The sequence below is a fragment of the Rhodnius prolixus genome, unplaced genomic scaffold, assembly GCF_049639745.1.
Source record: "Rhodnius prolixus isolate KJV_2025 unplaced genomic scaffold, Rpr scaffold_2, whole genome shotgun sequence".
Lineage (NCBI taxonomy): Eukaryota > Metazoa > Arthropoda > Insecta > Hemiptera > Reduviidae > Rhodnius > Rhodnius prolixus.
Window position 1 is genome coordinate 1,567,090 of NW_027411592.1, and position 12,919 is coordinate 1,580,008.

The 12,919-nt window shown below is 37.0% G+C and overlaps 1 protein-coding gene across 8 annotated transcripts in view; it reads right to left on the reverse strand.

Annotated features, from left to right (window-relative positions):
* Nucleotides 1-210: 210 nt before the first annotated feature.
* The window catches only part of LOC141448734 (uncharacterized), a 124,786-nt gene continuing 112,077 nt past the window's right edge, over nucleotides 211-12,919 (reverse strand). For 3 of the 8 annotated variants that reach the window (XM_074117304.1, XM_074117308.1, XM_074117306.1), the window contains exons 8-18: nucleotides 12,112-12,227; nucleotides 11,821-12,026; nucleotides 11,453-11,716; nucleotides 8,431-8,538; nucleotides 5,640-5,910; nucleotides 5,021-5,210; nucleotides 3,988-4,557; nucleotides 3,371-3,530; nucleotides 2,232-2,290; nucleotides 2,026-2,102; nucleotides 211-1,192 (exon numbers count right to left, since the gene is read on the reverse strand). In XM_074117304.1, the coding sequence (XP_073973405.1) occupies nucleotides 403-1,192; nucleotides 2,026-2,102; nucleotides 2,232-2,290; nucleotides 3,371-3,530; nucleotides 3,988-4,557; nucleotides 5,021-5,210; nucleotides 5,640-5,910; nucleotides 8,431-8,538; nucleotides 11,453-11,716; nucleotides 11,821-12,026; nucleotides 12,112-12,227 (2,811 nt within the window). In that variant the 3' untranslated portion in view covers nucleotides 211-402. The remainder of the gene's footprint in view (nucleotides 1,193-2,025; nucleotides 2,103-2,231; nucleotides 2,291-3,370; nucleotides 3,531-3,987; nucleotides 4,558-5,020; nucleotides 5,211-5,639; nucleotides 5,911-8,430; nucleotides 8,539-11,452; nucleotides 11,717-11,820; nucleotides 12,027-12,111; nucleotides 12,228-12,919) is intronic. The other 5 variants (XM_074117305.1, XM_074117307.1, XM_074117309.1 and 2 more) reach the window with 3 other exon arrangements.

Here is a 12,919-nt window from a genome sequence, read left to right on the forward strand (position 1 = left end):
ATTTTAAGTAGGTACATGCGTTGTTTATATATAATATGTGTATTTCTATTATATAAACAATATACAAAATAAATTATGTTCCATTTTTATACATACACGTTTACATTTTGTATAGATATTTATAGAAGAGTATCTATTTTAGGTATATATATTAAGTATTATAGTCTAATTAATTAAAAATCATAACCAAACCGTTGGAAATCTGGCGACTAATAAAGTAAAACAATTATTTACAAATAACGATTGTTTTCATAAATTTGGCTATATTTGAGCTTTTGCTAAAATAATAACAAATAGTATTGATAATAACAATTACCCAGATATGGGTTCGTTGTGGAAAAGACTAGCTGATTGTTAAACAGGACAATGAGTGTACTTGGGAGAGTACTATGTTGAAACTATTTAACGAGTGGACACTTTGCGCAACGAATCACGACCTCCAAACGACCTAATGGAACGCAGCAATTCCTCACGTGGATCTAACGGTGGAGGAGGCAGTTGGCCACGTTTTGTGGACGAGACAGGTTTCAACATGACTATAGAAGGAGGAGGTGGCGGCGGAGTGGGTGTATGATTGATGCCCACAATGGAGGTGAACTTCTTCTCGGTACTGTTGGTGAAAACCGGAGGCTCTGCTGCTGGAGGAATGGTCGGCTCACAGCCGAACAGATAACAGGAGACCGGCCTCTGTTGTTGTTGGATTAATGGGGATGGCTGGATTGGTTCTTGTTGGCGAAGTTGGTACGGTTTCTTCAGCTCCACACTCCTAACAACAGGCAGTCTGGAGTTGCAGGTCATGGCGGCCGATGAAGTGGATGACACGTCCCCGAGTTTCAACTGACCAGCTCCAACTGTATGCTGATCGCCGCATGTGTTGTTGGCATTCCCATTATTCACGATCACAGAGGTAGTCGCTTCCTGTTGAAGTTTAATTGGCTTTGTATTGCCCGTCTCTAAAGTCTTGTATACGCTCGGCTTATTGCGCTTGTCCATGGATAACGGTGGTTTTGGCTGCGGTGGAAGTGGCACACTGGTCTTCGCTACTTGGGATACCGGCTTCAATACAACCTTCTGACCGAAAACGTAATCTCTATCGGACTTGATGCTCACCTGACGTTTTGGTCGTTCACCCCACGTGCTAACGCTGATCGTCGGACGAACGAACGTGTTTGCAGGTTCTTCACTAACAGTTCTGCAAAAGATAAACAAAACTAATATGAGACACTTTTGTACTTTTTCTGATCTAGGAAGTTCATCAGTTTTTTTTCTAAGAAAATCTCGACAAAACTTGAAAAACCAATTCAATAAATTCACCCTTGTTGACAGATATTGATCAAAAAGTTAGTATCTGAAGCGAAGACAGTACAAAAATTCAAGAATTTAATTTAGGAGTTGTCTTTTCGCTTTCAGATGTTCTATGAACATACACTACGTGTCTGGACCACAGGCTGAAATCAGTTTTCTCGTTTTCCAAGGGCCGACCATATGTTCATCAAGATAAAGTAACTGCCCCCCCCAGAATCTTACTAGAATTAATCTATCCCAAAAATATTCATACTTACGTGACTAGATCCAATATAAGCTACACATATATACGTACATGTTTAGATAAAACCCTTTGACAAAAAATTATGAAAGCTGTCTGGAACAATGTATAACTTGAACCTGGGAAATTTGGGAGTCAGATTTTGCACAATATATTGGAACGACTCATTAGAAGGAATGTTACAAATAAAAGTAATAGGCCTATATGAGGTTAAAGAAAACCGTTGAAAACATGAAAAAAAAATCAGTTTGGTAAAGTATGATTTCTGGTCGAATGTTTTGCTTTCGTTTTGGAATGTTGTTTAAAAATTTTACTGCATTCCAAAGCTGCAAAAATGATTTAAATTTTCTTCAAAAAAAGAAACCTTAAATGCATTTTTCTGGGTAAATCATTTACATTAAGAAAATTTGGAAATAGTTGCAAGAAATTGAACGCCACCAATAAGACAAAATAAAGAATACTAAAAATTCCCAACTTACATTTCCCTGGTATTGATTCCAACGGTATTGATAGAATCTTGAGATTGGCTAATCTGCGGCAGAATTGCTCTCAACACCTGCGCAAGAAACCAATCAAAATGATATTTATAAAACATAATCACTATATAAAATAAAACATTTCATGGAATTTTACCCGAAAACAAGGTGAAAAATAAGATATTTAAATAAAAATTAATTCTAATTACCTGCAAGGATTGAAGACTCGCTTCCTGCTTATCCAAGATCTTATTGCTTTCCGCTGGGTCTAGGAATCAGAGAGGACAACTTAATAAGCATTCATGCGGCAAACCCGAGCCGATCCATAAGTAACTATTTAAAAACATGGTGACTCACATGACTCCCTAGTTACATTTCTTTGTGAACCTTTAGAGGGAGCCTTAACCCTTCCACGAGAACTGCTTTAAACAAATTCTCCTGGGATAACTGTGTACAGTAAGTCTATTGTGTATGTAATGTAGAAGCCTGGAAGCAGCCATTTCGGGACAAAAAAGTAGTAAGCTAATAATGCTTTAAATTTTTCAAACTGGCTTTACGTCCAACTATCGACCAAGTGTTGTGGACGGAGGCGACTAGTAAACATAGTTTACTGAAAAATTCTTTTTATCAACCATTTAATAAAATCCAAAGCCTTGACCGGGAGTCGAACCCACTGACCACAACACATATGAAGTTACATTACATATTACACATATTGGGTAAAGAGTTGCTTCCGTTTGAGAAATGATCTTTGAACTCTATTTGAACCCACCTTTCCAGCGATAGGAACACACATCGCAGGTAGAATGCAATTATTGAATGTCTACAACTTCTATCTGAAGTATTCATTCAGGGAACTTCAATAAGGATACTTTTGTGTGGGAGGTAAATAGATTCCCTCTAACTGCCATTATAGGGTTTAAGGATGAATTTCCCCCCAAAAATTAGAAGCTTTGTTTTGGTTCAGTGAATGTGTTTCTTTCATGAAGATCTACAGCTTTTATTTTCACAGATTCTTCTGTGAAAATCAGTCTTAAGCAGGTTATGTGGGAGAGGTGAGTAGAGGCTGAGATGAGCAAAATGTTCTATTGTAAACGTTCCAAACTGCATGCGCTGCAAGAAAGTTTCTAAGAACAACTAAAGAAATAGTGTTTATATCCAACAAACTCCAAATAAGTTCTTGAACTTTGTTCTAGTTAGTTTTTACAACTTTTTTTTACATTTGGCACACAAGAGCAAGTCTGAGGGATCATGAATTTTAAAAGAACTACTCGTTACTAAGATCATCACTATAATTAAAGATGTAGGACGACCTCTTTGAAGAATGCTTAGACAATGTGATAGTTACCTCCCATATTAATACTGATCTCGCTGCTGGATTTCCTTAAATTACTTTTGACTACTGGTCGAAGATGCAATCTGATCTGTTGGTCCGGCTGTACGGCCGGATTCTCTTCTTCTGAGCTCTCCAAAAGATCGCTATTCGATTTGGACAGATTCATTCTCGCCTGAAACATAAAGGGTTAACCAACATAAAAATTCTACTACATAACCCTTCTGAACATTCATTGCGATCTGATGCTACATTTCTCGCTTCCAAACATATGAGTAAAGGAAATTTCAACTAAGAGATGCCAAGAAATATAGACAGACACCACATTCTGCATCTATTTTCAAAAGAATCTAGTCTAGACTACTAGTCTCTCGAAGTGGACATCAGTTTCCAGTTCTCTCAGTTTCCAGGAAGTACAAATATGTTCTTGAAGTGAAGAATAAAGTTGTGAGGCAGAGTTGAAAACATACTCTAAATCTTTATTTCGTTCCGTCTATACACAAAGTTGGTCAGGTCAGGTTCGAAGCAGTCCCAAAACATGCGGTTAGAAGAAAAAAAAATTAACTCTGAGAGATCGCTTAGTATCGACTTAGTTGAACAGATAAACTGAAAAGGGGAAACACGTCACTCACCTTAGCCAGACAAGACACGTAGGAGATGGACCTCTTGACCGGTGCACACTCCTTCTTCTCCTGGACAAACGACGACGTCCGGATCACCGGACTAACTAACCTCTCGTCACTGCAGTTCTCTTCCAGGACACCACTCGTGCCCTTAGTTTTCCTCTCAGAATGCTTGCTTTCCCCATTCTGGACAACGCCGTTCATCAAAGGTTTGTCCACACTGGTCGGTCTACTTCTTGCTGGCTCTACTGGCAGTTGTTTCCTACATGTGGCCAGATTATCATTGATGAACACCGTCTTACTAGCCTTCGGTTTGAATTCTTTAATCTGTTCTCTATCCGTCAAGCTAGGGTGAACTTCAGCTTTCTTGTCCTCTTGCAAATCGGCCTTTTCTTCTTCTACTAGAAGCTTAATTTCTTTTGAAGTTTCCACTTTATTGTGAGCAATAGAGGATACACCATCAGTATCACTGGAAGGCGCTTCCTCGGAGTGCAATCTTACTAATCTCTTGCTTTGATCACCGTACGTAGTGATCTGGAAGTTATCCAGATTGGATGGGTTAGCATCCTCTTTGCAGCACTGCAACAAATACAAAAATCTCATATGAACACTGAAAAACTTGCTTGTTCCAGTTCATTCAAATCTGATTGGACAAAAATAAAATAAAGTAGCCAGAAACGTTTTCTGCAGAGTTGCGCTCATAGCCTACCAATTCCCTGCAAGTTTGCTATTATAAGAACGAGTTTAATAATTAACTTGTATCCTATGGACGCTGAACTCCATCTTGTTCTTAGGTGCAACTTCAGAAGAGGTGCTTGAAGTAGTTCCCGAGAGAGAGAGAGTTTCAAATGAAAAACTTGTGTTTCGTTGGTATTTATGTTCTTCCCGAAACTCTCCCAGTTTCCAGGAAATCACAGTACACTATGCCTAGTATTCATACTCATCAGAGAGGTACAAAAACTGGCATTATATCTTTGAAAGGAGTACGAATACGACAAGGTTAATGAATCTTAAGCAAGGATGAACAGAAAACTAAGTTTACCTGAGTTGAGGATTGACTCTTTAACACCTTCCGGTCGACAACAGCTGAAGACAGTTCATCGATAAGTTCTGTACTTCCACTATTGGCCTTGACATTCCTATTATTATTGGTACTCTCATACAGAACCTCCTTCATCTTGCCCACCGTCATCGTACTGTACTCAGTCAAGGGTGGAGAATTAGTATCATCTCTGTAACAAACACCTACATTACGGATACCATGGCATGAGAGGTATATTCATGAGGAAATTTGTTTGGCTATACATTCAAAGGGGTCTTGGATTCCCAAAAGTACAATAGCCAAACAACAAGCACGCTCAAGACTGAGATAAGTTGACGTTGCTACTGCTTGGGTTTAGCTGTAACTAGTATTATTTGAGACGTGTGCCCTAGAAATAAACAGCAAGTAAAAACCTGGTGGAAGGAAATTCAGGCAACGCACCATGACAACTGTAAAAACATTAACATAAATCCATCTACCATTTTTATTACAAAACTTCTCCGAGAAAATCCATTTTAGCCTCCGGGTGCTGTTGGAGGGATGACATAAAACTTGCTCGGGAAACAGAAGTGAATGTTTAAGCAAGGCCCAAAAAAAAACGGGAAAAGTTCTCTATTACCTAAAGGTGGGAGGAGCAGGCAGTTTATATTCCCAGTCCATGAACGGATCTTCCGGCTCATTGAATTGGACTTCCGTCTTGACCAGCTGTACCGTCGGCGGCGAGGGCAGCCTTTCCGGAGATTCTCCAACATCCACTCCGCTCTCCAGGCTGACGTGCTCTCTTGTCGCCTGTTCAAACATGCGCTCTATTTCCGCTTCGATACGCTCAGTCTCAGAGGGGGTCACTATTGATGATGTGTCACTTGAATCAATCGCTTCTCCACCTTCACCTGTATTCACAAATGTCGTCAACAAATTATTTCTTCAATGATTGTACCATATTTTGAACAAGATTTTAATACATTTTCTGTATTCTAAACAAGAAAAGAATAAATCAAAAGAGCAATAGGCGGTAGACATCCATAGAAAAGGCCAAAAAAGATATTAACAGATTAAAGAAAAATGCACTAATCTAGTTATACAGAACAATTTTTCTAAAAAATTAAAAATTAAAATTTCTTCTAACTACAACATAAAACTAAATTAGAAAGTTCCTGCTGTGAAGTTAGAATAACTATAACTTCAAGCTGACCTTAATATTACTTATCTAAAACTACTGAACGACCGATCGATAGAATTTAGATTTGTTTAGACATACTTGGGATTGCACATTTTTTAGGATCCTTAAAATCAGTTTCTTTAAGAAAAATGTTCTAAATAGAAAAAGAACTTTTCTCTAAAATACCATTTAAGCATTACATTATAAAGTGGGGCTAATTATTAGCTAAAATACTGTGTTTGCAGGAAATTCCATAACCGGGGAAATGCCAATCACTTTATTGAATATTCACTATAAGTTTTTTTTTTTTTAAAATAGCCCCAATGATTTTCTTGAATCTACGCACATTGCACTCAAGGTGGGTAGGCTTACCTCTGAAATACCATTATCCTATAATGAACAGTTCTGTTTGTTGAATATCATTAAAAAAGAAAAATGGGATAAATGTGTTGCTTAAATTCAAAGACTGAAGAAAATTCCACAATTAAAAGTCAAATTTTACTAAAGTCAATTGATTTTGTCACTTTCTGATATGTTCTCTCTCTTAAAAGTGTCATCTCGGTTTATATTTTTTTTCAATTTAGCTAATGTAAGCAATAATTGAAAACAGTTTTTACCAATCTTAACAGTGAGTGAAAGTTCTCGGCAGAATTCTTTTTGTTCTTTTTTACAGTGCCGGTTGGTTATAATTACGGTGACCATTCGTACTGTTTTTTAAGACGCTGTCCTTTTTTTTTTTTAAGCATAAATGTCCTGTTTTTTTATTTATTTTTACTGTTTTTCAATGAAATTTAAATTATACTCAAATTTAATTTTTGAATGTAAAAATATAGTATAAGTGTATAATAATTAAGTTCGCAAATAATCGCTTAGAAAAAATTTTTCTGTGTACATTAACTTTGGACGAACCTTTAGCGTAAAACACAACCTATTTTACCGATAGAGTAGACTAATCGACTAGTGTAAACATCGATCGCTAAACGTCATGTAAAAACTAATAACTAAACTAACCTGTACCATATTATATGGCCATTGTTTTGTTAATAACCGATCTCGTGTTAATAAACGTATTAATATTTTTTAAGGTTTTTTTTTTTGCTCCTTGTCCTGTTTTTTGATACAAAAATAATGGTCACCGTAATTATAATGTAAACATGCTTGGTCTTTATAAGTGAAAACTCACCCACTTGCAATTCAAGAGGAAGGTTTTCTGCGGTTTCACATTCGTATTTCTAAGTACAGGTTCTAAAAAACAACATTAGCTACGTTTGCGTTAAAAATATGGTATCATTCACTTATTAAAAGCAAACAGTCATTGGCTAAATTCTATTTTGATTCCTTAAATTAATACAATCTTTCACAAATAAACAAAACAACAATAATCAACAATAAACAAATAAATAATTAAGTCGCTAATAACATGCAAGACCATCTAAACAATAAACGCATTTCACTTATTAGGTTCCATCGTCTATGAATGGAATTAATGGTATGTTCCATTTGTGATTTTCCAAATTGTTGGTTATAAAGTAATAAGGTTATAATAAAATTAAGTAAACACTAAGTAGCCACCTTCATACCCGTATCCATGTACTTCACTGTTTTGTTTTTTTTTTGAAAAGCATGCTACAATTATTGTTTATAAATGTAGATTTGTTATATAATGCTCCTTCAAATGTTCGAATTAACTGTAGGGCTCGAGTTTAAAAAAGCACGGCCGTACGCATATAATTTTGTATTAACATTGAAACAACAAAAGCAAAAATAGATTTTTGTTTTAAGTTTTCTTTAATGCAAAATTTATATTACTCTCTTTGTGAGATACAACTGTAATTAGAAGTTAACAAAGGTAGGGTAGTTATGTCAAATAATCGCCTCTTATTTGTTTTTAGGAGGAAATGACGTCTTAGTTTCGAGAACGGAAAGCTCAAACTATTCTTTTAACATTTTTCCCACAAAAATAAGTAGATACACGCGGTACTCGAACAAATAAATCCTTACTAAATAAGCTAATAAATTTGAATTAATAAATTATTTGTGAACTTCCCTTCGAGCCTACTGAAAATGAGATTTCAAATTTTGTAACATCTGGGAGATTGAGCATTAGGTACTCTTTTACCGAAAATAACGTGTATTGGACGTGTAACTTAACACTGGACACTAGGACAATGCAGATGAACACTAGGGAACTGATATATAAGACAATATAATAAGGCAAAGCTGCGGCACAGATCTCAACGGTATCAGATACCTTGACTCTTCAAACTAGCGTCGCACTCTTGCGCCATCCTTCGCATCATATCCTCCAATCTGTCCAGAACAACGATGCGTCTTGGCTGAGGTATTGGCAGCTTCCTTTCTGTGAGAGGTTTACAAGGGAAAACAAGATACCAAGTATTTTACTAAACTACCAAATCAAAGGGAAGGTTATACAGTTCAAAGTAAATCAAATTAAGTAAAACTAAGTAATAAAGCTAAGGTCAACTTTAGGGAATGGAGCATGCCTTACTTTGCTTTTGATATAAAATATTTTTTATCATACAAGTTTGATCAAGTATTTTTATTCCATTTAGATGAAATTAATGTGAAAACACCTTCATGTTACACACATTAAGATCATTTTTAAGAAAGCTTCTTGGAATTCCCTTTTATTTTAAAATCATAGCCGCTACACGATTAAACTTTAACTACTTCTTCCCTTCCCTAATCGAAGTTTATTTTCCAATTTGAAAGTTTTTGGGATTACGAGATACTCGTAGATACAAAAATGTTTCCCGCATTCGCCAAAAGATTCTATTTTTACGATTATTATTAATTAGTTTTTTAGAATTGAAAAAAAGGCAAATGGTTGAAATATCTCTATCTTTACAATAGGTGGCCTCCTATTTATTGGTCGGAACGCTAGGCCCACAATTTTAATACTTTTCAGGAGGGGAGAATTTGTATAATCTGTTTGAGGTATAAGACCTCTGGCCCTCGGAGAGCAAGGGAGATAATAAGCAAAAAGATGGGATTCACAGGATTAGGTTGATTGATCCAGAAGTCTTTTATTTATAAACTGAGTAAGGAAAAGAAGGTACGTTCCCCTGTATGCCGCGTGTCGGCGTTCTAATCCGTAAGTTGTGTAATGAAGTCTTTAGCACCCTGAGGACCAGACTTTATCCACTACACATTCCACTAGAAGGATGGTACTATAAGTCTCTTTGGCTGCTGTACTTGGGAAACAGAATCTTAATGAAATAAATGAAGAAGAAGCATTAGGCATGAACCATTTTCAAGGTCAACTTTAAAACAACTACCAGTGAAAGAGTAAACACTAAAGGAGAGTTCTAGAGGGAAGAGGAAGTATTAGAGGAACTCCTCAGGACGGCTATCCAACAGTTCCTTCAGTTTCTCTCGTATAAACTGATTCTCTAGAATGAACAGTTCATTCGTCTTGAGAACACTGTCATCCTGTAATGGCTTCTGGTTTGGTTTAACTTTAAAAGCATTCGTACGGGCACATTTCCTAGCGGACGCTCTAACGTAGACAATGTCTGGTTCCTCGCAAGAACAATAATCCTGTGTGATCACATCCTTGTGCAACCAATCACTGGATGAACTTACTTTCTGCTTATTACGAGCTTTATTCCATAGCTTCTTACCATGTTGCTTAAGAGTTTTTAGCTTGAACTTGGGAGAAATTTGGACTTTTTTCTTTTCCTGCTTTGGTGGTGTTGAGTTTGTCTGAAGATCATCTTCTAGAACTTCTTCTTCCTCTAAAAAAGTTACAGTTTTCGTCCGGCGTATAGAACTGTCTGGGTCATCCAGTTCTTTCTCTTCTGTTTCTTCAGGGGAGAATTCTGATGAAGCGTCAGTATCACTAGAACTCTCCTTCTTTAATATAACTCTTGGTAGATTATTTGGAAATTTGTCAATATCTGAAATCACATTATCAGATTTATTGTCAGTTAATGGAATAATTGTTGATTTTATATCAAAATTGCCATCGTCAATACATGTTTCCAAATCGTGCAACTTATTTTCCGAAACGTGTTCTTCCTCTTCTTCAGTGGAAATGATGTCTCTTGAATCCACAGTGGAGATATCTTCTACAAAGGAGACATCAAGATGGAAATCATTACAACTTTTCAGTTCACTTTCATCATCCATCATGGATTTTTCTCTTGATGAACAGCAAAACAGTTCATCATCATGGTCAATGAATGGTATTGTTGGCTCACTCAGATCAGATTTATCTAATAAGAAGTCTTCACCAGTTGATGAACAACTACTTCTATGTTCACCCTCTTTAAGAAGGCACACATCAAGAAGTTTATCATTTTCTTTGGCAGGTTTTCCTTGTTTCCGCTGGTTGGTTAATGAATTCGGAGAAAGTGTGCTAAGCATTTCCTGATTTTCTGCTAAGTCCCTGCTAAGTTCAACCTGTGATTCACCAATCACAATATCCAACTGATTCGACCTACTATCGTCAACTTCGTGATGAAACATTGATTCCAGCCAGCTGGCTAGATCATTATTATTCATCGATTTACAATTCAATACCTTGTCATCTTCTAGGGATTCCATCACCTGCGGGACAAGGTTTTTATCTTCCGAAATTCCCACTTCTGAAGGAGACTTATCTGCTAACGAAATGTCCTTTAGTTTCTCCATAGAAACTTCAAGGTCTTTGCTCTGTCCGCTACGATCCCGATCAACTTTTTCGGATCGTCTTACCTCCAATTTCTCTTGGTCCAGATTAGTCAGAGTTTGGGTTCCTTGTTTGACTAAGCACATAGCTGGTGGTGTTTGAACATTTTCAGCTAAACCGTTGAACTTAAAGTTGAAAATAACTGAGGATACGGATAATGACGATCCAGGACTTGAGCTATCCGAGATATCTTGTTTTGGACTTGAAATCTGTAGAGATAATTTTGAGTTTGGGCTAGTGGATTGTGGAGATTTAACATTTGGACTACCTGGCGAAGTAATCTTATTTCTGAATGAAGACTGTCTTGATAAGACTGGAGTTTGATTTAGTGAATCAAAACGGTTGATCAAATCTTTTACGGAACAGGTATTTGGCGGAGGACTAATTTCTTTCGGAGAGGAAACAGATTTCTGGGTTTCATAAATGGATGAAATGGGCTTCAATAGGATTTTGCGAGGACTGTAACTGGTTCTTTTGGGTGAAACTACTGCAGAAGAGGAGGCAAGGTTTCTTTCCTGAAATGAGGAAAACACTGACTTAAGCTCACTGACTAATGAATTTGAAGGATTTATGGCATTACCTCTAGGGGCTAAGTTGTCTACACAATCTGGAATGCGGCTAGGGGTAGGTGGAATAGGTTTTGTCTGGGGCGGTTCAACCGGAAGTTCTACTACAGGTGGCGATGGAGGTGCTTGAGGTATAACATCTGGAATCTGATAGCATTCTTGTAAACGGGTTCCGGATGGCAAAGTTTTGCTAGTTCTTGAGGTGGTCGACGACGTCTCTTCTCGTTCTTCTGCGATGGAGAAGACAGGCGGAGGAGGCGCCGGTTTCTTTTTACGACCTGAAAAAAACATTAGAATTACTAGAAGTGATCCTTTTCCTGGAAAAGGATTGGCTCAGTGTTTTCATTTCCTGGATTCCCACCGAAGAAGCAACATTACTTACTAGCTACGAGGGACGAGGTACTCTGCGCGGGCTTCATCGCACTCTTATGAGCCAACGATCCGTTCATTGAGGCCGTCGAAGTGGACGCTTGATGTAAATTAGACAATGACCGAGATAATTTCTGTTTCGGCGCAGCGGTACAGTTCGGTGGTTCGTGACTTGACGGCAGTTTACTTCTTCTGGGAAGAGAATCCGGAAGGCTGCTACTGTAACAAAAGAACTCATTTATTGACGCACGTTTTGCATTTTGTAGATACTGTAAAATTGGAGGTTGTTACACCATTATTGTACCTGTTATTAGAATCAGGACTTTCGCTGAGTACCGAGGCTTCGTGGTACCCAGAACTGTCGGACGAAGTTCTGGAATGGCAAATAACTGGTCCATTGGTACTTGGGCTCGACTGTTTCTGCAATACCAAAAAAAAATACTTTATTTCATCATTGACAAATTTCTAAGGGAAAGCAAATTTTGGTAGAAACGATCACACACGATCTTCATTGACTACAAAGATCAATTTGCAGGGATAATTTTTAAACTTTTAATTTTTTTAGAAAAAATTTAGAGCTCAATGCTTGAAAAATATTATAATTTGATATCGGACGAAATCCTTTCTCTGGCAACGCGCTTGTTTACAATGAGAAGATTAATGATGCAGTCAGTGTGCTTAGATCCAAACTAATCGATTGGATTTCTCTACTTAAACTTAAATTGTATTTATTTCTAATCAGTTCATTTAAAGAACAGAGGAAATTAATTATTCTTTCAATATTCATATTTTTATTTGCCTAATTTATGCTCTTGTATAGACGACTTTTTTTCTTAACAAATAGAAGTGATTTACATCTCTGAAAGAAATGCGCGTTGGCAAGTCCAATGAGCACGAAATAGTGGTACTGCACTGGGATAATCCCAGGAATGCGGGATATCTTGGCATAGCTCAAAATTAGGAAATCACAGAAAGTTCCGATTTGATCAAGCAGAATGGGTGTAAAAGTTTTCGTCCAAATACGCAAATCGGAAGTGACCATAAAGAGAAATTATTTTATGTATTTATTTTTTGTTAGGGAAGTGGCGAATTTTCTTTGAGAATACCCCCTC